At 43.4% G+C, this 24,517-nt stretch overlaps 1 protein-coding gene across 7 annotated transcripts; it reads right to left on the reverse strand.

Moving 5' to 3' along the window:
• Positions 1-550: 550 nt before the first annotated feature.
• Positions 551-23,566, reverse strand: ankhd1 (ankyrin repeat and KH domain containing 1). Of its 7 annotated transcripts, XM_017039331.2 has the most exons (41): positions 23,457-23,566; positions 23,087-23,359; positions 20,564-20,717; positions 15,525-15,681; positions 15,131-15,293; positions 14,525-14,672; positions 14,207-14,440; positions 14,034-14,128; positions 13,559-13,720; positions 13,304-13,385; positions 12,959-13,150; positions 12,762-12,871; positions 12,452-12,539; positions 11,804-11,931; positions 11,572-11,715; positions 11,365-11,467; positions 11,006-11,268; positions 10,622-10,903; positions 10,094-10,520; positions 9,869-10,008; positions 9,660-9,771; positions 9,352-9,497; positions 9,119-9,261; positions 8,699-8,912; positions 8,379-8,554; positions 8,088-8,250; positions 7,909-8,004; positions 7,683-7,799; positions 7,416-7,584; positions 7,102-7,298; positions 6,668-7,017; positions 5,894-6,049; positions 5,620-5,769; positions 3,995-5,327; positions 2,782-3,006; positions 2,494-2,683; positions 2,253-2,378; positions 1,866-2,117; positions 1,591-1,775; positions 1,327-1,494; positions 551-1,207 (listed from the first exon to the last, which is right to left on the reverse strand). In XM_017039331.2, the coding sequence occupies exons 2-41, from the start codon at positions 23,336-23,338 to the stop codon at positions 1,148-1,150; spliced, it is 8,052 nt and encodes a 2,683-aa protein (XP_016894820.1). In that variant the 5' UTR covers positions 23,339-23,359; positions 23,457-23,566; the 3' UTR covers positions 551-1,147. The 7 variants fall into 7 exon arrangements, with proteins under 7 accessions (XP_016894820.1, XP_024918994.1, XP_008325642.1 ...); XM_025063226.1 differs by having other exon boundaries at positions 10,622-10,897; positions 23,087-23,555; XM_008327420.3 differs by having other exon boundaries at positions 9,869-10,005; positions 23,087-23,555.
• Between the last annotated feature and the right edge of the window lie 951 nt (positions 23,567-24,517).

The raw sequence follows: 24,517 nt of genomic DNA on the forward strand, positions 1-24,517 counted from the left end.
CATTCTATTTTTTATTTGCTTACTAATGTCCTCGTTCATAATACATTTAACGTATTGTACAAATTTACTGTGCGACGGAGAATTACTTCTTAAAAATATAACTATTATTATTCTCGCATTTTCTGCATGCAGACGTAGTATTTTAAGATGGTCTTTCTCTCACAATAAAAAAAAGTATTTAAAAGTATTAAAAAGTAAACATTTAAGCAGGTGGCTCTATAATAATTAAATGCAACTGCTTCAAGTTGTTTATGCCCTTAAATCAAAGGTTTATGAGTAAGCGGATGATCTGCTGTAACGACCACTAGAGGGAGCTGCTAACAGTTTTCTGTGTAAAGTTTTTTTTTTATTAGGCTGCTTTTGATGTTACTTTTAAATCAAATGTACAATAAAATTAAAGATTTGAATTACTCCCTTTACTAGTGTCCACTCACCTGCTATATAAACTGTTGTACTCCAGTATTTAGGTGCACATCTTCAAAGCTCCTGAATGTTGAGTTGGGAAATATTCAACTGCAAAAAAAACATTTTTAATGACCAGTATACACAGTACTTTTCAATCTTTTTATTGAATATTAAGGTAAATATTTCACATTAATACAGGCTACATAAAGTAGAGCCACTATACGACATGAAATTTACTCTCATTTTAACCCTTTTTAGTATGTAAACAATTATACATGTATTTACCACTCTAAAAGGTTCTGATTTCTCTTTCTCTTTAGGTAATCATCATCATCTAGTTTTTGGGCCGAGTTTAAATAGCTACTTCATTTTGAGCCCCTGCTGCCCAAGAACGGTGTATGTGGGTTTAAGTCAAAAAATCTCTAAACTACGCAGAGAACGGATTCTGTTGAACAAGTGAACGCGCACGTGTTAAATCGTCAGAACATGGATAACAGCTCTCCCCAATTTTCTTTCTCGTTGTCTGAGATAGGCACAAAGAATGGCGTTAGAACAACGGCCTAATCTTTCACCTCTGCGCTGCGCTCTTAGGTCTCTACTTGAGTTAACATGAATTCATTAATTCTTCTTTTTTTTTTTTATTTCTTCGCCTCAATCGGTCACATCCGTCTGTTGGTAAGTCATGTTTGCGCCCTCCCACCCCTGGGTCATGCGGTGCGTATTTGTTTGATGTGGACACTGTCTAGTTGACGTGGTTTAGGTGCACGTTGCCCACATGAGGTGCCCAGGTACCAGGCCACACCTGAAGGAGAGAGAGACACACAAGTCAAGAAATCTTAGTATTGTTCAACATGAATTTCAGAAAAAAAAAATCAGAGACCATTCAACAGTAAAGATGTAAAAAAAGAACCCATTTTTCACCTGCTGCTGTGGGTCAGAACTATCTGCACTGTTTGGGACCACTTTGATTATGGGGCTCCATGCGGGGTCACCAGCGTGCAAACCATTGTACATCGGTCCCCCTGGACCCTCTGCCATGGGAGGGTGAGGGGCCAGCATGGTTCCTCCATACATCGACATAGGCATCCCCTGCACAGGCAGAAACAAAGAGGCCAAAGGTAAAATCTGATGACGAAGCAAAGACAGAGGTCAAACAGGTCACACAGCTGTGAGGGGTTTTGTTACCTTTGGGAAGTCAATGTAACTGTTGGGCAGATGCTGAGGCTGGTGGTAGTTGTTGGCCGGGTTTGCAATGCCCGTGTCATCCTGCTCCATGGGCTGGTGCTGAGAGAAGGCCGACTGTTCCGCCTGCAGTTGGGGGTGCATCATGTGGCTGCTCATCAGGGGCTGGGACCAACCAGACATTGCTTCTGCATAAGCACAAACACCTGATGGGTTACGATGTCAGCAACAAAAACTATATTTCAAGTTCAAAGTTTTGCCTCAAATACTTCTCCTACCTGAAGCACTGCCAACCCCGAACGACCAAATCCCTCCCTGCCCAACAGACGCGGTGTAGCTGGTGGTGAGGAGAGGAGGGTTGATCGAACCCGTCTGCCTGATCCTGGCCAATCGCTCCGTGCCAATGGGTTGAGGAACCTTCCTGTCCTGCTGTGATGAGTTGCCTTGCTTAGGCTGAGGAGGAGGCGCCACGACTGAGGTGGAAAGGGCAGAAGACGACACTGTTGAGGGAGGAGGGACAGGAGATTCACCTGAGAGGGGAAAAAAAAAGTTATTAAAGAGTTAAAAGCAAATCAGTATCAAAGTAATTTAGTAATTTCTTATGAAAGAAAAGAAAGTTCATGACATGTTTTTCTAAGGTAAAAAATATCTAAAAAGTGAAGTACCTGATGTGGATGCACTCCATGGATGAGGGGAAAAGTGCTGTCTGCTGAAGGAGGGCGCGCCGACCGTGGTGTGACCGTGCAGGTACACAGGGCTGCCAGAGATACTGGTGGCGTAGCTGGTCAGTGCTGTGGATGAACAAGGACAAAGACCTCAAACGTTGGCTCTGAGTCCAAACGGACTTCAAACAAACTCCACTGACACTGACGATGTCAGCACACCAGACAGAAAAATGTCAAGTACCGATGGGACTGTTGACCATCCTCTGGGAGGCAGAGCGGTAACCAGGAGCTTTGGAGCTGTCTGGAGGAGGCGGGGGCATCATATTCTCAATCTGACCCATGCTCATGTAGGCGTGTGGGGCCGAGTACGACTGCTCCGGGGGTGAGCGAGCAGGCAGGTGGCATGCACCCCACACCTGATTGTTCCCAACCTATGGGCCAGAACATTTGATCATGTTTATTAACAGGACAAAAATGTCAAAACTAAATGATTAGAACAATAACTGACCGCTGAAACTACTTAACGTACCTGGTTGTTGTTATCGAAGATGCTGCTGAAGTTGAAGAGGCCTGCAGGGCCGAAGTTGGGCGGCATCTGCTGAGGCTTTCCTGCACTGGCCACATGCTGCATCTGAGAACCGTTCATCATGCCCAGGTTAGCGGAGACTTGAAGGGAGCCTTGAGCCTGAGTTTGCGCTTGTGGAGGCAAAGTGTTGGGCTGAGACGTCTGGTTTTGAGTCTGTTTTGGTGGTTCCTGGTGAGCGCTGAAGGGAACAAACACAGATGAGGCGCCACGACTGAGGTGGAAAGGGCAGAAGACGACACTGTTGAGGGAGGAGGGACAGGAGATTCACCTGAGAGGGAAAAAAAAAGTTATTAAAGAGTTAAAAGCAAATCAGTATCAAAGTAATTTAGTAATTTCTTATGAAAGAAAAGAAAGTTCATGACATGTTTTTCTAAGGTAAAAAATATCTAAAAAGTGAAGTACCTGATGTGGATGCACTCCATGGATGAGGGGAAAAGTGCTGTCTGCTGAAGGAGGGCGCGCCGACCGTGGTGTGACCGTGCAGGTACACAGGGCTGCCAGAGATACTGGTGGCGTAGCTGGTCAGTGCTGTGGATGAACAAGGACAAAGACCTCAAACGTTGGCTCTGAGTCCAAACGGACTTCAAACAAACTCCACTGACACTAACGATGTCAGCACACCAGACAGAAAAATGTCAAGTACCGATGGGACTGTTGACCATCCTCTGGGAGGCAGAGCGGTAACCAGGAGCTTTGGAGCTGTCTGGAGGAGGCGGGGGCATCATATTCTCAATCTGACCCATGCTCATGTAGGCGTGTGGGGCCGAGTACGACTGCTCCGGGGGTGAGCGAGCAGGCAGGTGGCATGCACCCCACACCTGATTGTTCCCAACCTATGGGCCAGAACATTTGATCATGTTTATTAACAGGACAAAAATGTCAAAACTAAATGATTAGAACAATAACTGACCGCTGAAACTACTTAACGTACCTGGTTGTTGTTATCGAAGATGCTGCTGAAGTTGAAGAGGCCTGCAGGGCCGAAGTTGGGCGGCATCTGCTGAGGCTTTCCTGCACTGGCCACATGCTGCATCTGAGAACCGTTCATCATGCCCAGGTTAGCGGAGACTTGAAGGGAGCCTTGAGCCTGAGTTTGCGCTTGTGGAGGCAAAGTGTTGGGCTGAGACGTCTGGTTTTGAGTCTGTTTTGGTGGTTCCTGGTGAGCGCTGAAGGGAACAAACACAGATTGCTGCTGCTGCTGCGTCGTCGTCTGCTGCTGCTGCTGCTGCTGCTGTTGTTCAGGAACAGAATAGTAAGGCCCTGTTGGCTGCATACGATGGGAGACTCTTGGCGCTGGGGCTGAGAAATGGGGTACCGTGTTGCTGGGGTGTGCGACGTTGTGTGACAGGACAGGCGGTGGAGCTGATGGGAGGTGGGAGCTGGTCTGCGCGACAAGGAGGGGGAGCGGGGTCTCTGTAGATGCTACACAGGTGGGAGGGGCAGGTAAATGTTGTCGAGGCTCCGACTTTGGAGGTAAAGCCAAGGCAGAGGCGGAGTAGCCCAGAGAGTTGATGTTCTCACCGACTGGACCAGGCTGGTTCTCTACGGGGAGAGAAGTCTTCTCTTTTCCAGGAAGTGCAACAGCATTTGGCTCTGTTTTAGGCGGCTGGATGTGTGGCTGCGAGATAGGTCCAATCGGCTGCTGAGAGGTGTTTGCGGTTGCTGTAGTGGAGCTGTGATGCGCGGGAGAACCCGTGCCTCGTGCTGCGTTAGCAGCTGCGGTAGCAGCCGCGGACACGGAGGTGACACCGGCGGGCTTGGGGTCAGGGGCGAAAAGCTGTTTCCTGACGGAGGAAGGCGTGGGGATACTTGGCTGGGGGATGTAAGGTGTGGGGTTGGGTGTATGAGGGGAAGCTGCAGCCGTGGATGTGTGGGGCGCACTGGTGGTGGCGGTGTTGGTGGTCGTCACTGGAGCTGATGAGCTGGCTGCTGGGCTGTGATCACTGTGAGTTGAGTTGGGTCTGGCCTGACCAGCGCTGCTGCTTCCTCCGTTGTGTTTGGGGGAGCTGTTAGCACTGCCGGGACTCACAGGGCGCACGGGGAAGGGTCCCCATGTGCTGGCAGCAGGAGAGAAGGTACCACCAAACTGAGCCATGGGCAAACGTGGGTGTCTGATCTGGTGCATGGTCTGAGCAGCGAGAAGAGCGAGCTGAGGGTGGGCGTATGCCAGCGGCAAAGACACAGGGAAAGGCTGTCTGACATTTGACGACAGGCCCTTCCCGAGCTTTCCAGCCTGAGAGGATGATGACGATGAAGATGAGGAGGGCTGAAACGAGACGCCTGAGGAGGTGACTAGCGAGCTGAGGGCTTTCGGGCCGGTGGATGAACCGCTGGTGGTCCCCGCGGTACTCGAGAAGGCTGTAGAGGACGCTTTAGGGCCCGGAGCTCTGATGTGATTCCTTGGGATTAGATCTTCAAGCTCTTTGGCTGGGTCTTGGATTAGGGCGTTGATCAGCTGGACTGCATATCTTGTCGACTCCGTTCCTCCTCTGAGAAACAAAAGGTTCAGATTTTAATTTCTGCTTTGATCACCTTTAATGTGCAAATAAGAAGGCAAAAAATAGCTGCTCCTTAAATAATAAGTCCTCATAAATATGTGACATTATATGATACAGATTTACCATTACAAAGATCGTGTTATCAATAATAGTGTGTTGAAGGGTCTTGAATATGTCTACAAATGTATTTATGGATGATACATAAGTGCTGGCACACACCACAAATACATTTAGCGCTGAGCTGCACTAGGGTGCACAGCCCACCAGAGGGAGACAATATTACCTGATAGTGATCATCCTCTCTCCGTTCTTGTCCTTCTGTTTGTCCACGTCGATGTGAGCTCCCGTCACGTCCTGGATGGCTGTGATGTTGCAGCCCCCCCGGCCCATGATTCGAGAAACAACAGAGGCAGGCACCGACAACTTCTTTGATCTTAAAAAGAAACAGAGTAAGGGGCAACGATTATTTCTCTCCTAACACCTGGCATTTGAAATTATTTTTTTATAGGCCATCACCATTTTTTAGGTAGGTACAAAAAAAACAAAACAAAACTAACCTTCTGACCACCTCCTTCCAACCTTCTTCTCTCTTCTGGCCTCTCTTTGGACTTGTGAGGCTGAGCTTACTGTTGGGTGAAGTGACAGGTAGAGCCATGGTCTTGAATGGTGAGGGCAAGGAGTTGGAGGTGGAGGAGTCGTTTGTGTCTGGAGCTCTGTGACAACGTACACAAACAGGGGTCAGCGTTAAAGTAAAAAGAAAAACCTCAATTTGAAATATATTCAGAGGGAGAAAGTAAGAAGAGAAACTGAAGTTCGTCTGGACACAGGCATTAGCTCAACACCTGAAGAGCCATTTGTAGCATTTTTAACGCTAAATAAAAATTCACAAAGGGACACATCAACATTTCAACCAATTAAATTAGTGCAGTGTACAAAGTTTTAAATACTGCAGTTATATTACAAAATTATAATGAAGTACACAAAGAATGCAATTGCTTAAACGCAGCTTCCTACTGTGCTGCTTAGAAATTCATAACTGACCAAAGTTTAAGCTGCAAATTATGTTGTTTTGTAGGCAACAATCAGAAAATAAAGCACACTATGGTACACTATCAGACAGTCACAGATGAGTTCTACTCCTATCCACTGAGATACTGGCTGGTTGGATGGGACGTATTAATTATTCATCTCTTGTTTGAAAAGTAGGTCAGGCTGAATTTGGTCCATTCACAAATAAGTCATCCTATATGGAGCCACAAAAGGACTGAGGAGCCACAGGTTGAAGACCCCCGTGCGTCACCCCTTGTGTAAGATGACAACTGATCACTCACCTCTGCATTGGCTTTGAGATGGAGACTGTGACCTTGTTGTCCAGTTTGTCACTCTGTGGCTGAGGACAGTGTCTCTTTTCGGGACCATGCAGGATGGTTTGGGCCGCTCCTGAAGAGGGCACCGAGGAGGAGGATGAGGAAGAAGAGGAGGAGGAAGAGGACGCGGATGAGCTGAGATCAGGGAGATAGTTGAGCTCTTGACTTTTGCCCCCACTGCTACTGCTCTCACTGGCACAGTCGGTGCTGTCCAAGGGGTCAGAGTCGCTGTTACCGCCCGCTGCTCCCCCGCCACCGCCCCGGGGCTCGCCGTGGATCTTGTTCTTGTCAGCTTTGTGTTGTGCTAGTGCAACCTTAAAAGATAGTAAATAAAATTAAGCCCAATACAATCCAAACGCATGGCTAAAAAAAGTGGTAACGCCTGTCGAAATGCTCACCTGCGGATCCTGTAATATGATTGGTTCGTTGGGCGAGTCCTTCGTCTTGTTCTTTTTGTTTTTGCGATTGGTGCTCGGGGTGGTGGCCACACTAGCTCTCTTCTTACCAAAAGCTGTGGTGAAGGTGGTGGAGGTGGCAGATATCCCAATGGTGGTGGTGGTGGTTGCACTGGGAGGCTCGATGGGAACTTCTGCTTCTACGTTGGGTAAAGGTGAAACAGTAGAGGTCACCACAACTAACATTACTGCAGCACAAATGTGGATTCAATTTTAATTTTTTTTTTTTTTTTTTAGAAAACCCATAGAAGGCAAACCTTCAGCTGAATCCTCCTTCTGCTCCTGCATTTCGGACGAGTCCTCCTTGACTTTCTGTCCCTCCTCTTCCTCTTGCTTTCTCTTCTGCTCCTCCTTCTTCTTCTTGCGTTTCTCCTTGCGCTTCTCCCGCTTGGCAGCCAAGGCCTGCTTCTTGCTCTCCTCTCGTGACTGAGGAGTACACCAAAAAAAAAAACAACAACTTAAATTCATGCCGTAAATTCACAGTCGTTTTACTTTTAAAGTTACAATATTTTTCTTTACATTACCTTCTCCAAGTCCAGCTCCTTCAGGAGGATGCTTGCGTTCTTGTTGGCCTCAGCTGCCTGCTGGTCTTTGGCTTTGACGATGGTCTCCATGCACTGGTGGCACTTCTTCAACAGCTCCTAAAAAGAAACAAAACAGAGTTATAGCTCTGCTATGACAAATAAAGTAGACAAATAAATCCTGACACTGAGCACCAGAGCACCAGAAAGAAAAAAAAACACCACCTACCTTATCTGCAATCGTGGCGATGTACCTCATACACTCGACATCTGATGGGAACTGGTTGACTTCCTTCACAAGATATTGCACAACCTTCACGTGACCCTAAAGTGGAGAATTCAAAGGTAAGTCAGAAGAGAGTAGCAGCAAGAAACCACAACAAGCTGAGACTCGGGGAAACCCTGCACCTTTCGGAACGCAGCCATGAGTGGTGTAATCTTGCGGTTGTCTGCTGCGTCCACGTCGGCGCTGGCGTGCACCAGGAGCTGGACCACGTCGAAATGACCGCCATTTCCCGCCAACCACAAAGGAGTGTTCCCTTTCTTGTTTCGTACGTCAATATGGGCCCCCCTGCAAAAACAAGACAAGTCAGAAACAGATACAGCTGAACAGGCGGTGAGGCTGAAAGTATATTTGGTAGAAACTGGGACTTAATTGAAATAATTTGTCAACTGGAACATGCAGGGGAGGTTTTCTACCTGTTGATGAGCAGTTCGCAAAACTTGTAGTGGCCCTTGTCAGCAGCAATGGTGAGCGCTGTGTCTCGAGATGAGGGAACGGGTGGAGCATTGACATCAGCGCCTTTATCCAGAAGCACTCGACCCACCTCTGCATAGCCTCCTGAAGCTGCCTCCATCAAAGGAGTAAGACCGGTCTGTACGAGGTGAAGGAGGAAAAGAGATCAGATAAGCAGCAGCTAAAACACTACAAACACAACTATCTTGTCGGAATGTATCATTTGGGCAAGAAAATTATAATTTCAGGCGATATAATAAGATCTCAAAGAACATCCTGTCACCTTAGCACGATGCTCGACGTTGGCTTTGCGGTCTAGCAGCAGACTGACGACCTCAGCCCGTCCCTGGAAGCAGGCTAAGGTCAGGGCTGTGTTTCTGTTTGTTTCAATTTGGGCGTTGATGTCTGAACCCATGTCCAGCAGAAGCTTCACTGCCGGTACATGACCGTTCATGGCTGCTAGCATCAACGGAGAGATTCCCAGCTTACTGCCAGTTCTGGAGAAGAAGTGACATAACAAGAATTATTATTTTCTTTGTATGAATCATGTCACCTCTGAAAACAGTCTTATTTGTAGCAAATATTTAGCAGTGTGTATATATATATATGTATAAAGCAATCTAAACAATGGACAAAATTAATTCTCAAGAATGAACCTGTCACCTATACTCTGGGCTAAATTAACCCATAATAATCGCTGTACCTGGAGTTAATCTCAGCACCCGCGTTGAGGAGGATTTTGATGATGTTGACGTAACCCCCAGAAGCAGCCAGGCTCAAAGGCGTGTAGTCGGAAACATTGCGGTGTTCTTTATTGGCTCCCCGAAGTAGCAGCAACTCAACAACCTGCAAATACAACAAGCCAACAGTTAAAGCACAAATAACAAAGCAACAGTTATATAAGTGAAGACAAACCAAAAAAAAAAACTCTGTCACCTCTTGGCGTCCCCCGGAACAAGCCAGAGAGAGAGGTGTGTCTTTGGTTCTCTCCGACTGGGCCTCAATGTCTCCCCCTTTGTCCAGCAGCACTTCAACCACTCCTACGTGACCAGCAGTGGCAGCCAGGATCAGAGGTGTAAAACCTGTGGAGGGCAGATCATTTGTTATTATTTTTATATCTAGAAGTCGACTGTATTATACCAATATGCCGGAATACTCTCATTTTCAATTAATTGATAAAAAAAAATAAAAAAATAAAAAAAGCCATTACCATAAACTAATCATCAATTCCTACACTTTCGTACCTTTTTTGTCCCTGTGCTCGATGTTTGCTCCCCGTGCAATTAGAACAGAGACCAGTTCCTCATGTCCGCCTGCACATGCCAGTGTCAGCGCTGTATCATGGTTGCTTTCCGTCTGTGTGGAACAATCACATTCCTCAGCATGTTAAAGGACTTTGTGTATTACTAATGTTCACTTTCTGAAAGTCTCTGTGTGATACAAAATGTCTTACATGTGCATCGATGTCAACGGCAGGATAGAGAGGCAGGACTGAAGGTGGGGAGGCCATGTTTGCAGGCGTCTGTGTGGGTGGCTGGGACAGCGGGGTAGGTGAGGTCGTAGTGTTCAACATAGGAACGCGGTTGCTCACTGCTGCGATGAAATTTATTTATTAGTAAAAACTGGACACTCTGGGGGGAAAGAAAACATCTGGAAAAAGTGGTGGAAACACGCCTACCTGCCATGATGTCATCAAGCGTGTCTGTGAGCGTCTGTGCGGGTGTTGCTACCATCAGGCCATCTGGGGCCTGCTGGGGTATCATCCCCGGTCCTAACCCTGCTAACTGTGGTCCCTGGCCAGGTTGCTGCCCCAGCATCTGTTGCCCTACCAGTACTCTCTGCAGCTCTGGGCTGGTGCTTCCTGCATAGTCTGCAGGGTTGTAGTCCGGCAGGGGCTGGATGGGGACGAAGGCAGACTGAAGAGGTGGAGGAGGAGGCTGGGGCTGAGCCTGTGGAGAAGGGGGCAGAGGAGGCTGCTGCGGCAACTGTGGTCCATCCCTGTAGAGGATCGAACCCACCTGAGGAAGCTTGGGGTAGTCTTCTTCTTCCCCATCTGCCTCTTCCTCTGAACACTCTTCTTCATCATCATCATCCTCTTCCTCTTCCTATAAAAAGTCCCAAAGAACAAAACAAACAGACTCGGTCAAAATTCTGTTAAGAGTCATTGGCTAACATTCATACAGATCAAACAGTCTGTGAACTTCACCTCTTCTCCATTCTCCCCTGGATGCTCTTCCTGCTCGTCATCTTTGTTTGCCTCTTCGTCTGTGTCGGAGCTTGAGTGTAGGTGTGGACCTGATGCACAAGGTGGATGGTCCAGTACAGGTGTTGTACTCCCGGGACCCGGGCCCTGACTCACAACGCCCTCTTGTTCATCTTTTAAGCCCTTTGCCTCCATGTACTCTTTGGTGAACTGTTGCTGTGTTTTCAGCTGTAGCTGGCGCTCTACCTTCTGCAACTCCTTCAAGATTTTCTTCTTCTTCTGCACCTAATTGGCAGTGACATGGTTGCCTTCATTGGTGACTGATTTTTTTTTTTTTTTTTTTTTTTTTTTGTAATGTTACATTCACAATCAAGAGGATGACCATACCTGCTCCTCCCGGCTCTTCTTCAGTTCCTCAATCTTGTCTTTGGTGAGTGGCTCCCCCTGAATGAGCTCCAGGGACTGAAGCTGAGCCTTTTCGATGGCGCTGATTCTCTGGCCAAGCTCGTTCAGCTTGCCCTCCGTCTCCTCCACAATGCACTCAAGCGGTTGGCATAAGTGAAAGGGCGGTAGGGGCTCTGCTTCAGGCCCTCGACTGACTGAGGCGGGGCTGCCAGGCTGTAGGGACGCTTGTCTCTGTTTGGACATGCCTGGATCGAAAAGAGCAATAAGGTTAAATGGGTATTTACTTACAGAAAGAGCATATTTTTTAATTCTCTTACAGGGTGACATGTAGCATCGTTTACCTTTACTGGAGATGGGCGAGGGTGTGGTAATATTTGACGGCGCTCTGTCGGGCTCTTGAGGGGGCACTACCATGGCGAGAGCTTGGATTGGGACACGAGGAACCTGTTTGAAAGTAGGAAAGCATTTGCTTGAGCAACATTGAAAAAAAACCAAAACAAAACAAATGTCTGATATTAAATAAAATGTTGTTGTGTAGGCACAGTCACCTGAGAAGGATCTTGTGAGGGGGGCGTGAGCTGGGACAGGTCAGGTGCTGGGACAGACAGGATGTTGTTGGGATAGTCCAACAAATAGGACACCACATTGGTGTGGCCACCCTTAGCAGCTTCTATCAACATGGTTGAACCATCCTACAAAAAAAACCCCAAACATGATTTAGTACAATACATTTGTATCGCAAATACAGAACATAAAAACTGTCAGTGGTCTGAGCATTACTTTGAGTCTGTGCGTCGGATCTGCCCCATGAGCTAGCAGCAACTCCACCACGGCCAGATGTCCTCCAGCACACGCTAGAGACACCACTGTGTGGTCGTTGTTAGCGGTAGCTCTGTTCACGTTAGCACCTGTGCAGAACAAAGAAATTCACCAGCGTTAATTACTATAGGTGATTTGGCGGCCAGACAACGGCAGTAACAACACTCTTCATTTTATTTTCGAAGCTGCTACACACATTAGACACTAGACATTAGCACAGATAAGATATTGTGAACTAGGTACTGGAGTAGGTGGGAATTATTGAGGTGAACATGCTTAATAAAACATTACTGAAGGCAGCCAATAAAAAAGAAGCATGTCTTATCTGTCCGTGGTGCATTGCATCTGACTCTGATCAGGAGTATAAACACATTTAATTTTTGTAAAAGCATTTTGAAATGATCTGACGTTACACTTATATATTAGCTAGTGTCTCTTGTCTATGATACGGTAAAATAGATTGTAACAAAAAAAAAGTTTACTCAACAGGTGTTCTTGTATTGGATTTGTAAAAAAAAATTTTACTCAACAGGTGTTCTTGTATTGGACATTTTTAAGCCTAATATGAGACCAGACATACATTGGTTTAAGGGAAAACTCTTTACAGACCTTTACTGATCAGAAACTGCACGGTACACAGGTGTCCCGCCCTTGCTGCCTTCATTAAGGGTGTGCGCCCTCCTTCAGACTCATGCTCCTTCAAGACAAGGATTAAGAAAATAAATAGAGTATTCTGACAAATATTCAATCCATTGTAGACTGTTCTACTTCGACACAGGAAAAAAAAGAACATCTGTTTAGTTTCTCTGAGTGTAGACTGTTCTACTTCGACACAGAAAAAAAAGAACATCTGTTTAGTTTCTGACTCATTAAATGGAAGAAATAAGCAATCACGAGTGACACAGAGGAGACGCCTTACCAAGTTGGCTCCAGCCTGCAGCAGCACATCAGCGACATCAGTGTGTCCGTTCTCACACGCGTACGTCAACGCTGTGTCACCTGTTGCTGTAGTGGCATGAACGTTTGCCCCTGATGGAAATATTGTAGATACAGATATATCACTTTCGGAGTCTCATCTATCCACCTCACATATTTATGCCCATTTCTTTTGCATACCAGCAGCCAATAGGTACTTGACCAACTCCAAATGGCCTTCCTGTGCAGCCTCCATTAAAGGAGTCGAGCAGCCGAGCTCAATATCTGCCCCAGCCTTGATGAGGAAGTCTGCTACTTCCAAGAAGCCCCCGCAGCAAGCTAGAGTCAAAGCTGTCTCCTGGGTTTCCTCCGTCTGAGCATTGATGTTGGCACCTGAACAACATGACCAAAAATGGAAGGGCCAGTGAAGTTCTGAAAACAGGTTAAGCTATCAACAACTACCACATTATTTGACTGATATGAAGAGGGAAACAGAGGAGGGTTGTTTACAAAAAATGAAGCCCGAAATACACAAAACATCCTTACCTTGAGCCAGTAACAATGCTACCATCTCTTCGTGGCCTTCTCTAGCTGCTTCCATCAAGGGAGTGTAGCCCTCATCATTAACCTGGAGACAAGCAGCAGCGGAAAACCATAACGTTAAAACTAGCATCACTCTGCACTCTCTACTACAGACTGGGCAAAATGGTACATTTATAGCACTAAATAAATTCCATGTTTGTAGACAGAAAAACATGAAATAATTTGTTGCTATTATTTGACAGTGCCCTTACTACGTACCTCTTCCAAATTGGCTCCTCTCTCTATGAGCAGGGCTGCCAGCTCCACATGTCCCCCGCAGGCTGCAAGGGTCAGGGGCGACTCAAAGGAATCAGCTGGCATGTTGACCTGAGCACCGCTGTCCAACAGCAGCCGCGCAACCTCCACATGGCCGTCCTGGGACAGCGTGACAGACAAAGAATGTGTAGATAAGCACATGAACACAAACATAATTTCAACCATTAAAAAAAATACATGACTTAAAAAAAAGCAGCAGCTCGCATTTTGTAGAACATTCTCACATAAACAACTAAATTTTATCCCAACATAAACATACGCAAGTATGACCTGTACCTCCAAGTTTGCATCTTTAAAGATTTTTTTATATAGTGTAGTCTATGGTCTATAGTATAGTCCAGCTTGTTCTTGAAATAAAAAAAATAAAAGAAATTTCATGAATTCACAGGTGCTGTTGTGGTTTGGGTCAGATGCTCACCATGCACGCCTCCATCAGTGCTGTGTGCATCTCATCTGTTTTATGTTCCTGGTCCGCTCCAGCCTCTAACAGAAACCGCACCATGTCTAAGTGACCTGCAGCGGACGAAGACAAAAAGCATTAGAAACAGACAGAATTTAGGGGGGAAAAATGCCAATCCAGGAAACTCTGACCTTTATAGCACGCAAGTGTGAGAGCGCTCTCTTTAAACTCATTGGAGTGTGTGTTGATGCCTGCGCCATACTCCAACAGTACTCTGGCCACCTCCACGTGGCCAGCGCTGGCTGCCTCCATTAGAGGCGTGTGTCCATTCTCATTGTGGTCCTCAATATTAGCACCCTCTTTGAGCAGCACTTTCACCACATCCACAAACCCACCAGCGCATGCGTACGTCAGAGCTGTGTTGCCTGGAAAGAGAAAGAGAAATTAATCAGACTGCAAAACAGTTTGAATACGTCAACAAGTCAAAAGTAGGATTTTTTTTTTTTTACCTGTGGAGGATTGTGCGTTTACATCTGCTCCGTGGACTAAAAGGAGTTTGACAATGTCCACATAACCTCCACTGGCTGCAGCCATGAGTGGCGTTATGTCTCCTTTAATGCCCCTGTCCTCCACGTTGGCATGCATGGCCAACAAAACCTTTGGAAAAGTAATACAATTTTAAATAAACAAAAACAAAAGCGTTTTATTGATGGTAAACAAATCCTCATCTTCAATTTTCTCATATTAATAGTGTGTCAGATATTCCAAACAGGAGACTAATGTGAAAGACAGACACACAATGTCTGTGAAGACAGACTTTTGTAATTTGTACAGAATGAGGTGTGGCAGTTTACTGCTGAGACTCTGTATTGTTCATGTCTCATATTTGAATGGCACATTCAAATATAAATACAATTCCTCTTTGCCGTGCTGCAGTAACCTCCCATTACCACTATAGAATTTCTGGTCTGGATGGTCTAAAAGATCATTTTTAATTACTCTATATTGTGTCTTCTTTCAAGTTTTAATTATAAGCATCTCATCCAAACATCATGGACATCTTATTCCAAAAAGGGAGTGCACTAAATCATGCAGACTTGGGGATTTGTACACACCTGTGCAAGTTCATAGTAGCCAGCTGAGCAGGCCAGGCAGAGGAGACTTTCTCCTTCCTCTGTGTGTTCGTTGACGCTGCGTCCCTCGTCCAACAATTTGCGCACGGCGTTGACATCGCCATCTGAGCACGCCTCCGCTAAACTACGGCTGAAAATAACCAAACTGCTACAATTACTGCCACTGTGACAGGTCAACATACATATGCCCTACATTTATATAATCAGTTCGGAGGAGTACATTTACGAGTCATGCAAATGTGTGTACTGTACACGGGAGAGGGCCTGAATAAACTGATTATTGTGCTGAATATAAATGAATCTCACAGACCGTGTCACTGTTTACAAGACAGACCAGTGTACTGTGTGCCAGTGTCAGTACGGGCAAGATACATACTTGTCGGCTTGGCCGGCGTTGAGTGTGTTTTCTGCTCTCATTCGTGTCAGGGCTGCTGCAGCCTCATCCAGGGCACAGCTCACAGATGACGTCAGTCGCCGCAGCACCTCGGGGTCTGCAAAAGCTTTACCATCGGCAGTGGACAGTTTACCAATGCCTACCGGACACCAAAAAGGCAGAGGTGCAAGGGCAAGGCAAACCACAGGGCAGCACAATCACACCAGACCAGATGAAGAAGCAAGTCCAGTCCAGCCAATCCAAATCCAAAGTTAGTAGCAGCATACACAAAGAAGAAAAAGAAAAAAAACAAAAACAATAATCACACACAGAAACAGAAATCACACACAAGCACTTGTTAATGTGGCTCAAAATATTTCTTCACTACTTTCAATACACCATCTATGATTCTCGTTTCCTTTGTTTTGTTGCCAATGACTGGGTAAAACTTTAATGATAATATGGACAATATTCACAGGGCATCAGTTGGACCTGTGAAACGAGAGCAAATACAGTTTGGGGGTAATGTTAGTTCAGATTTGGAGTAGACATGGATCATATCTGGTAATGATAGGAGGAGAAAAAAGTTGCTGTGTGAATTATAGATGGGTAAAAGGCAGTGAACGTGAGAGGAACAGAAGCTGGAGAGAGTGGTCAGCGTGGAATAGAAGCACAGCTGGGAAAAACAAAATGCCACTCACGAAAAAAATAGGTTTGTGTGTTTGTCATGGAGAGGAAAAGAAAGCCAAAAGTGGGGAATAAAATTAAAGAACGAGCAGGAGGAAAAACAATCTTTTGCTACCGTTTCCTACAAAAACAGAATAGAAAAACCCAGTGTCTGTGTACGTGTGGTTACAATGTTTACAGACCCAGGGGGAAAAAAGAAAGAGCTTAGGCCAGAATGTGTTAGATTTGACCTTTTCAGCCTCAGCTTTAACCCATACATGAGCCAGGTAAACGAGAACTCCGGTACTCGTAATTCTCCTCTGTGTTTCTGCCACAGGGCCTATGACGCACATTAAACTTTGTATGGATCTCAAGATGAGAATTTCACAATACTCCTTATGGCAGAAGAAAACAAGAAAGGTGATCATTAATCTTTTACTGTAACACATTTGTCAGAGAAAAACCATGAAGCTGACTCAAACAAAAGCAGATTGGAGAGACCTTGGGGGAGACAAGGGGATCCAAGCATTATAACAACCTCTTTGCCAACAGATACATTTAAAAAAAGAAACAATATTCTAGAGTCAAACTATGATCAACACCCATGAGCTTCACTTTTTCTTTAAAGTACAGTATAAATGATCATAAACCGGACCTGAACATTTTAGTAAGTTGATGACGCTGAACTTAGTGGTGGACATTCTTCTGTGTTTAAAGTGAAACTCAGTGGAAAGTTACTGAGGGGGCAACACCCACTACATCAACAATGCTATTTAAGTAAACACTTTGATCTAAGCTGCCAATTAAAGTCTCAATTGTCATTTGTTTGAGACCTTGAGCTGATGCAGAACTAAAAGTTAGGGTTAGGGCCTATAAATACTGTGCATTTAGAGACAGTCATTTCTCTTGTTTTATGCTTCACCTACAAAACTGCACTCGATTCAGATTCTCATAAACATTCATATTTGCTATCATATTTTTTTTAATTGCCTAGCAGGAGTGGGATTAGGGTCTTCATGGACAGAAGCAGTGCAGTACAGTGTCCTCTGGAAGAACCTTGACCAAGGGCAACAGGGAACTGTGGAAAAGTTCGTGGGCATTCTGGCAATCCCAGTTGCAATGAGACTGCTGTGAAGAAGGGAATGAAAAACCCACTTCGATTTTTTTCTGATGCAGAAAACTGGAAACACCAAATTATGGCATGACCTCAACGCCCAAGTTTACATATATGGCATTCTGAAGAAGATTTTTAAGCGTATAAATATACAATATATTAGCACTCTAGAGTATCTTGGTAATTATTTCCAAAATTCATCAGATTGAAGCAACTCTAGACCTATCAGCAATGACCCAAGTCCAGCAACTCTTTAAAGCAAAATTATGAGTTATAGTTTTTCATGTCTTTCTTGACAAATTTCCAAAGTGTGCAACGTGTATAACATATTTAGGAATGTTGAATATTCCTTGGTAATTGTCTGGAATAATGGCATCAAAATAATTGTTAATAAAATCTGAAAATAAACAATTAAAAGAACAACTTAATGAAAATATATTTTAGTACGGAGGACAGGGATGTCAGATCCTTCGAAAAGTAGAGTATCCTCAGTGTTTACCCATCAGCACTGGTGCTTGCACAACTCCAACAACACTGTTTACACAAAAACATGATCTTTTAGTGTGGGAGAAGAAAATCCAGTGAGGGGATATATGTTATATTCAAACACGTCGCATCCAAATTTGAATGGCATTTACATATAAAATAGTACAATCTACAGAAGAAGCATGCATGAAACAAGGATGCTTTAACAGGAAACTAAGGCGTTAGCTGATACTAAGAAAAATACTCCCAGAAAAATGATTTACTTGGTTAACCTCTGTCATAGAGTGACATCAACAACCCTGCATTTAACTTCTAATCAAACGTATGCAGCCCACCTTTCTAAAGAGCTACTATTCTATTAACTGTGAATAAAGGACCTTTAAGCAGAATACAGTAACTGATGTTATTTCTAGCCTGACTTCCTGGTCCGCAGCTGTCTGGACCCATGGCAGACATGTTCACCGAGGCCACAGACTGACATGAGGTAGTGGAACAACTACGCTACAGAAGAGTAGTCACTCTGCTGCAACTTCTGGATACCAAAATATTACGGGAAGTACGGTGACCAAAAACAACTACTGCACTTTTTGGTGTCTTTGTGAAAGAAAATGTTGTTCTACCTTTTACCTAAAAAATTGAAAGTTTGGAGGCATTTGCATTTGCTTGGTTACAAGTAAATAAATGTACCATTAGGTACAGAGCAATATGGTGGTTTAAGAAAAATGAAAAAGCCTGGAACTGTGAGTGCTCAACAATGTAACAGGTAGGAATATATCTTCAATATACATCTTCATTAATCTTCAACAGATGTCGTTATATAAAATGACCTTTGCTGTTACAGATACACCATGACAGCATGCAGTGGTGGTCTGATTGAAGAGCAACAAAGGTATTCAGAAGGAAAAAAACAATTCCTCTGTTCCCCCACGGGGCATTTGTCTTGATTCAAAGTTTGTTTCATGTAAACACTGCCAGTGGACTTCTTAACATGTATGCATATCTACAGATGCAGTAAGGAAATTAAGTGAAAATAGCAATGTCAGTCACATGTTCATGTTCATTTTTAGAATATGCCAATATTAGTTTTTTTAAACGTAAACTTCAAAATAAATTAGAGGAAAACAAAGGGTGTGTGGACTAGGATTATTTGATATTAACATAATTTAAACCAAAAATGTGACCAGAAACAGTTACTACCTTCATAGTTCATAGGTTTGGATCAAACATACTGTTTAGCTAATACTATCACAAGTATTGAGTAGACTTAAAATTAATGAGTATTTTTTATCCCATCCACTAAATGTATGTACTAGACAACCAAGTCCATCTTTGTGTCCAAATGCACGAAATTTATTGGGATATTACCTTCACCTGTTAACCATGATAAGATGTTTCAATGAAATTAACCAAAAGGTTCAGCTTTATATTTCATCAAATAAAAGTTCTGTTTTTGATAAGATGACATCTAGGTTTGGAATAGTACTGCAGTCTCCCTGTAAAAAACTTGCACCATTTATTAACTGTAAGGAAGATGTGGGAGGAAATAATTTAGTCATTGTGCCAAGATTTAAAGAGAAACTATAGATTTTAATATTTTTGTGCAAAGGCAACAGAAGCTAGTAGCAATATATTTCATATTTACTGGGCGTCCTTGTGATATTTACTTGTTTCCTGTTCCTGTTTTAAGATACAGTTACAGTTTTTTTTAAATGTCTCATCAACACGTGAATATTTATTCAAGGTTTATAAAAACCTTGATTAATTCTGAGCAGGCACCAAATGCTTAAGGTTCAACATAATGTAGTTGCTAGGCTGAGTCACATTTTTTACCTTTTGGCTCTGTTTGTAGAGCACAATGCATTGGAAATTAAACAATTTGACAAAGTAATGAGACTGCAGTGGTGCGGCTCAGCTTTAATTGTGAGTTAAAATAAAATATTGAAATCGCAAATGTTGGCACACTGTAAAACGAAAAATATCCCTCCTTCTTTTGGTTTAATTCAAAATATAGATGTTTATATATGTTTTGAAATCCAATAAATTTGACCCGAACCATGAGGCACACGAGTCCTCCCTGGTGATAGTCCTGGCACTTTCTGTCAACATACTGAAGGACACTACAGAGTATCTTATCAGTAGCAATAAATCAACTTCAATTACAAAGAAATAATACAAAGAGCTATGATTAAGGTGTGCGAAGATGCCAGATTTAAAGCAAACAGAAGTAGAAAACAAGTCAGTCTGCAGAGAAGACTATTGTGTCTTCTGTTCAGACCAGTCATTTAGAATGACTGGGGAATAGAGCGGGATTATCCATTAGCAGTTCACCACAGGTCTCACCACTCAAGCTGCAGAGGCTCAAGTGTGTTGCAGTGCTAATCTGTCCGATAATGTTCATAAGTCCAAATGAGGCCAGGACACTCAACTCTAACAGATTAATCTTCGAAGACCTTATGCCAAGATTACATCTTCTAATCAAACTTATTTAACTAAATCGCTCTGAATCGTTGTGCTGATATGAAAACTAGAAGGTTCTCACTTCACCCTATGATTCCACCAATCAATAACCGGATAATAACAGAACTGTAAAGGCAAAAAGAGTGGAAAAAGCTGAGGCAGAAAGTAAGTTTCTACTTGTATTAGTAGAAGTTGTTAAAGCAAAAATGTGGACCATTCCATGTTAAAAAAAGGGTGATGGGTGAAGTACTGGTCAATGGCAACTTGACCTGGGTTAGGTCTTGTCAATGTGACCAATGCTGGGACAAAGCAGTCATACCTGCAGCTTCCAGCAGAGCTTCGAGCCTGGCCTGTGTTTCAGGATCAACCGTCCTTAAATCAACACCGTCTGTGGCACTTGACAAGAGCAGTTCTGACGCTGTCTTCATGATGGGGTTATCCAGGTCCTCCTGGTCCAAAATGAATGACTCCACCTGAAACAAAGAGGGAGGCAGTAAAATAATAATTAGATCAGTATACATTTGACAGCTACAATTTAGAATGAATACAGCCTAAAATTATGGGTCCTTATTATGCTACAAAAGATAATTTGATACAAAAGTAATAGTGCAACTGGGCAGAACGAGCATTTTGAATTTATGCCGTGTTGCTTTTACCCACAAATGCAAGAACCCTTTCTTTAAGCAAAAAATACAAGGGTTAAGAAAAATGCTAAAACTAGGAATTACAGCATTTGCACACAAGCACATATTTAACCAATACATTACTTGGAAGCTTCATTAATATTTTTTGAAGATTATCTTTATAAGATTACAGGGCAGAAATGTATTGTAATGTATGTATCTAAATGTGTTACCTGAAACTAATCCTCCACCTGTTTTTGCATTTTTTTAAATAAAACCCATAAAGTCAAACAGTAATGGCTGAGGTAACACACACAAGACTGAATACAAACAATACATTACTATACTACATGAGAAAATATATTGTAAAGTTTCATCAGTTATCCAAAAGTTATCATACATTTATCTGCTTTAAACTGAACTGACAAAAATGACAGTGAATACAGTGAACATAAAATCCTTTTAGAAAAATATTTTCACATGATAGGAAAGCTCTAACATTTAACAAGTAAACAATGCTGTCTAGGTTCATCCATATGCTGCAGTAGGCTTTTAGAACTTGCTGGAGAGTGAGCAAATGCTGTGTGAGTGTCAGCACTCAACTATGTGGAGGAATTCAGCTACATGATTGTGCATAACAAACCATGGGGAATGTAGTTCTACAAAGACCTTTATAATCAACAATGGACATCAGTCTTGACTGTTAATGAACTACAGTTCCCACAGTGTTGGTATCCAGAGAGCTGGAAAGGCCTGGAATGGCATCTGCTTAATCCAGGGGCTCAGATTTTAGCTACTGCCCAGAACTGTGACTACTCCACTGGAGTGAAACACCACAACAAACGCTGCCTTTCAGGCTCACGCTGCAGGCTAGCTCCATAAGGAAACATGACACTGCTGTGTACTTGCAGCACGACTCAATTTAAGAGTCTGAGATGTCACTGTCGGACCTTATATTTTGGTTCATCTTCTGCTTCTTAGTAGCAGACGCTTAAACTGAATCTGCACATTAACACAGTGGCAATATCCTTTTCCCAACTAGCTGTTACAGTGGAAGTATTATTTACACACACACTACTCAGATCAGATATTAGTTAAGTACAACAGCAGTAGTTTCAACAGGTAATGTGCAATCCTCTCCAAACTCTTAACACCTTGATGATGGCGTTGCTGTGAGTCAACCATGCACCACTTTTTCAGATGACAACAATTATATTGAAATAAAAAAAATTTAAGTATTTTACCAAGACGGTTCACAAAAAGTGTGTCCAAGTCAAATATGTGCATATGCTACAGTCACGTGTCAGAGTAAACTCTTAGGTGTCAACAGTATCCCTGATGTAACTGCCAATTCATCAGACAAGGCATAACGTAAACATAACCCAGAGTGGTTCTGTCGCACTCATCGAAAAGAACACGGTGTCTGTTAATATTGCTAAGTCTTGAGATAAACATTTGATGTAATGTGTGTTCATCACAGATGATGTAAAATATGATTGTAGTTAAGAATGTCACTTTTGTGGCCGTGTGTGACTGCCGGCACCTAAAAAGTTGGACAATTCTCAACATCGACTTGACCTGTTCTGACTGTGACAAGGCACAGCTTGTTTTCACAGTGTTCCTAGATAAACTGACCGACAAACACCAACGATGAAAAACAACAAATACCCTATTTGTCAACACCTACTGTGGAAAATTCTCGCAGTAATGCGATAGACAGCTTTATCTGCACGTATCAAAAAGTTAGCTGAGTAACGGTCAGAGCTTGATTTACATGATTTTTCTAATGTGACGTAGTTGCAGCGCACCTACGAAATGGCAGTTATTAAGTGTCTTGTACATTTATGTCCTGAATCTTCTATATGCTGGGGCGGGAGAGCAGTAGGAGAACATGCAAAGTTATATTGGGTGTTACTATACGACAGCACCGAACGAGGCCGTCGTCGCTACCACCCGAACTAGGCCGTGGCCACAGCCTGCACTTTATAAATAAAACATTTCAGCCGGTTGGCGTCAACAACCTCCACTGTCTCACCAAACACTGTCGACATTAAACACTACATTATCACTAGACTTGATAGCAACGCTTGTTGGATTTAATGTGGCTTAATTTGATATGATTTCAGCGGCCTTCTCGGGTGGTTGCCAGCTGTGAGCTAACAGCTAACAGTGGAATGTTGCCTTTGCCTGGGCTATGCTAACTAGCTTAGCTTAGCTACCTCTGAAACCTCGTCTTCGTCGCTGCCGGATCCTGGACCCGAGGAAAGGACGGCCGCGGCCGCTAGTTTGAAATCCAGTCTGTCTGCCGCAGCTCCGCCAGGTTCGCCGTACAAACGTACTTTCTTTCCTCCCACACCAATACCAATGCCCCCTAGTCCGACTCCTCCTGGTGTCGCTCCTACCCCCATCCCTGCCACTGGGGAGCGAGGAGTCACCGAGTCAATCTCGTCCTCGAAGCCGTCCGTCAGCATTGCCGTCCCGGCTACTGCATCCTGCATAATTATGTTCACAATACGTGTGTTAACGAGCTAGCTGTTGACTTAAACGTCCGTCCAGGTTCTTTCTTTAAGTATATTAGCGTGTTTTTACTTCAGGGAATCCAGAAACTCTCCCGAAGCGAGGGTTGAGGAGGATCTCTTTCCCCCAGCCATTAACTTTCTAACAACCTAACCCGATACGCACTGTTTCTTAGAAAGACCGCCTTCGTGCTGAATTCTGACAATTCTATTGGTTAGGCGTGTGGGAGCTCTGTTTTCTATTGGTCTATTTTAACGCCCGTCAAACGTGAGACCGCAACGTCATGTTAGGTTTACCAATATCACGAGGCTGTAGAACGAACGTCAAGACATGACATGGTAGGCCAACTTAACTGGTAGCTAGCTCTACTAGTTGATGTTAACTCCTGTTGAGAAATGACACTATCAGAGGTGGGATACAGAGAATGCACTGGTACCTGTTGAACATGTTATTCATTAATTTAAAGTGAATTTAAGCCGTGTAGTGAGAGCTGAAATTTACAATACTGCAACTTGCTGCTCTGTTGTGTAAACAGTAAAAGTAATAATCTATTTTTAAAAAATAAATAAATAAAAGAGTTTTTTCTGTATAATTATTGGCAAAGGACTACAAAGACAATAAAAAAACAAAGATAAGAGACAACTAGATAAAATATTGTATTCATTTTTAATGTATGTAAGCCAAACATGTTAACACATAATCCTGTTAAAATTATAATATATTTTATATATAATTTTCATAAATTATTATTATAATTAAGTGTTCTCAAGCAGTTGACATTAAAAACAACTAATTTGAATGAGTGACTTTTGCCTCTAAATAAATACTATATTTTATATCTTGATTACTGCATGGCCCCTGTGAAAAGTTCATTTTAGGGAAATATACATGCAAGACAACAAATGTTTATTTGTTTGTTTGTTTTTTACTGCATTCTCTTGTTCATTCTCTGTTCAATTGCCAGGACTGCTCTCTAACAAATAACTAGTCAATGTATAATGTATGTATGTGTAATGTATCATATGTATACATCACACTTTGTATTGGATCCTGAAAATACATTCTCTGTTTAATTGCCAGGACTGCTCTCTAACAAATATTTCCAATGTTGTATTAATTGTTTAACTTACTTA

Source organism: Cynoglossus semilaevis, chromosome 15 (genome assembly GCF_000523025.1).
Source record: "Cynoglossus semilaevis isolate Cse_v1.0 chromosome 15, Cse_v1.0, whole genome shotgun sequence".
Lineage (NCBI taxonomy): Eukaryota > Metazoa > Chordata > Actinopteri > Pleuronectiformes > Cynoglossidae > Cynoglossus > Cynoglossus semilaevis.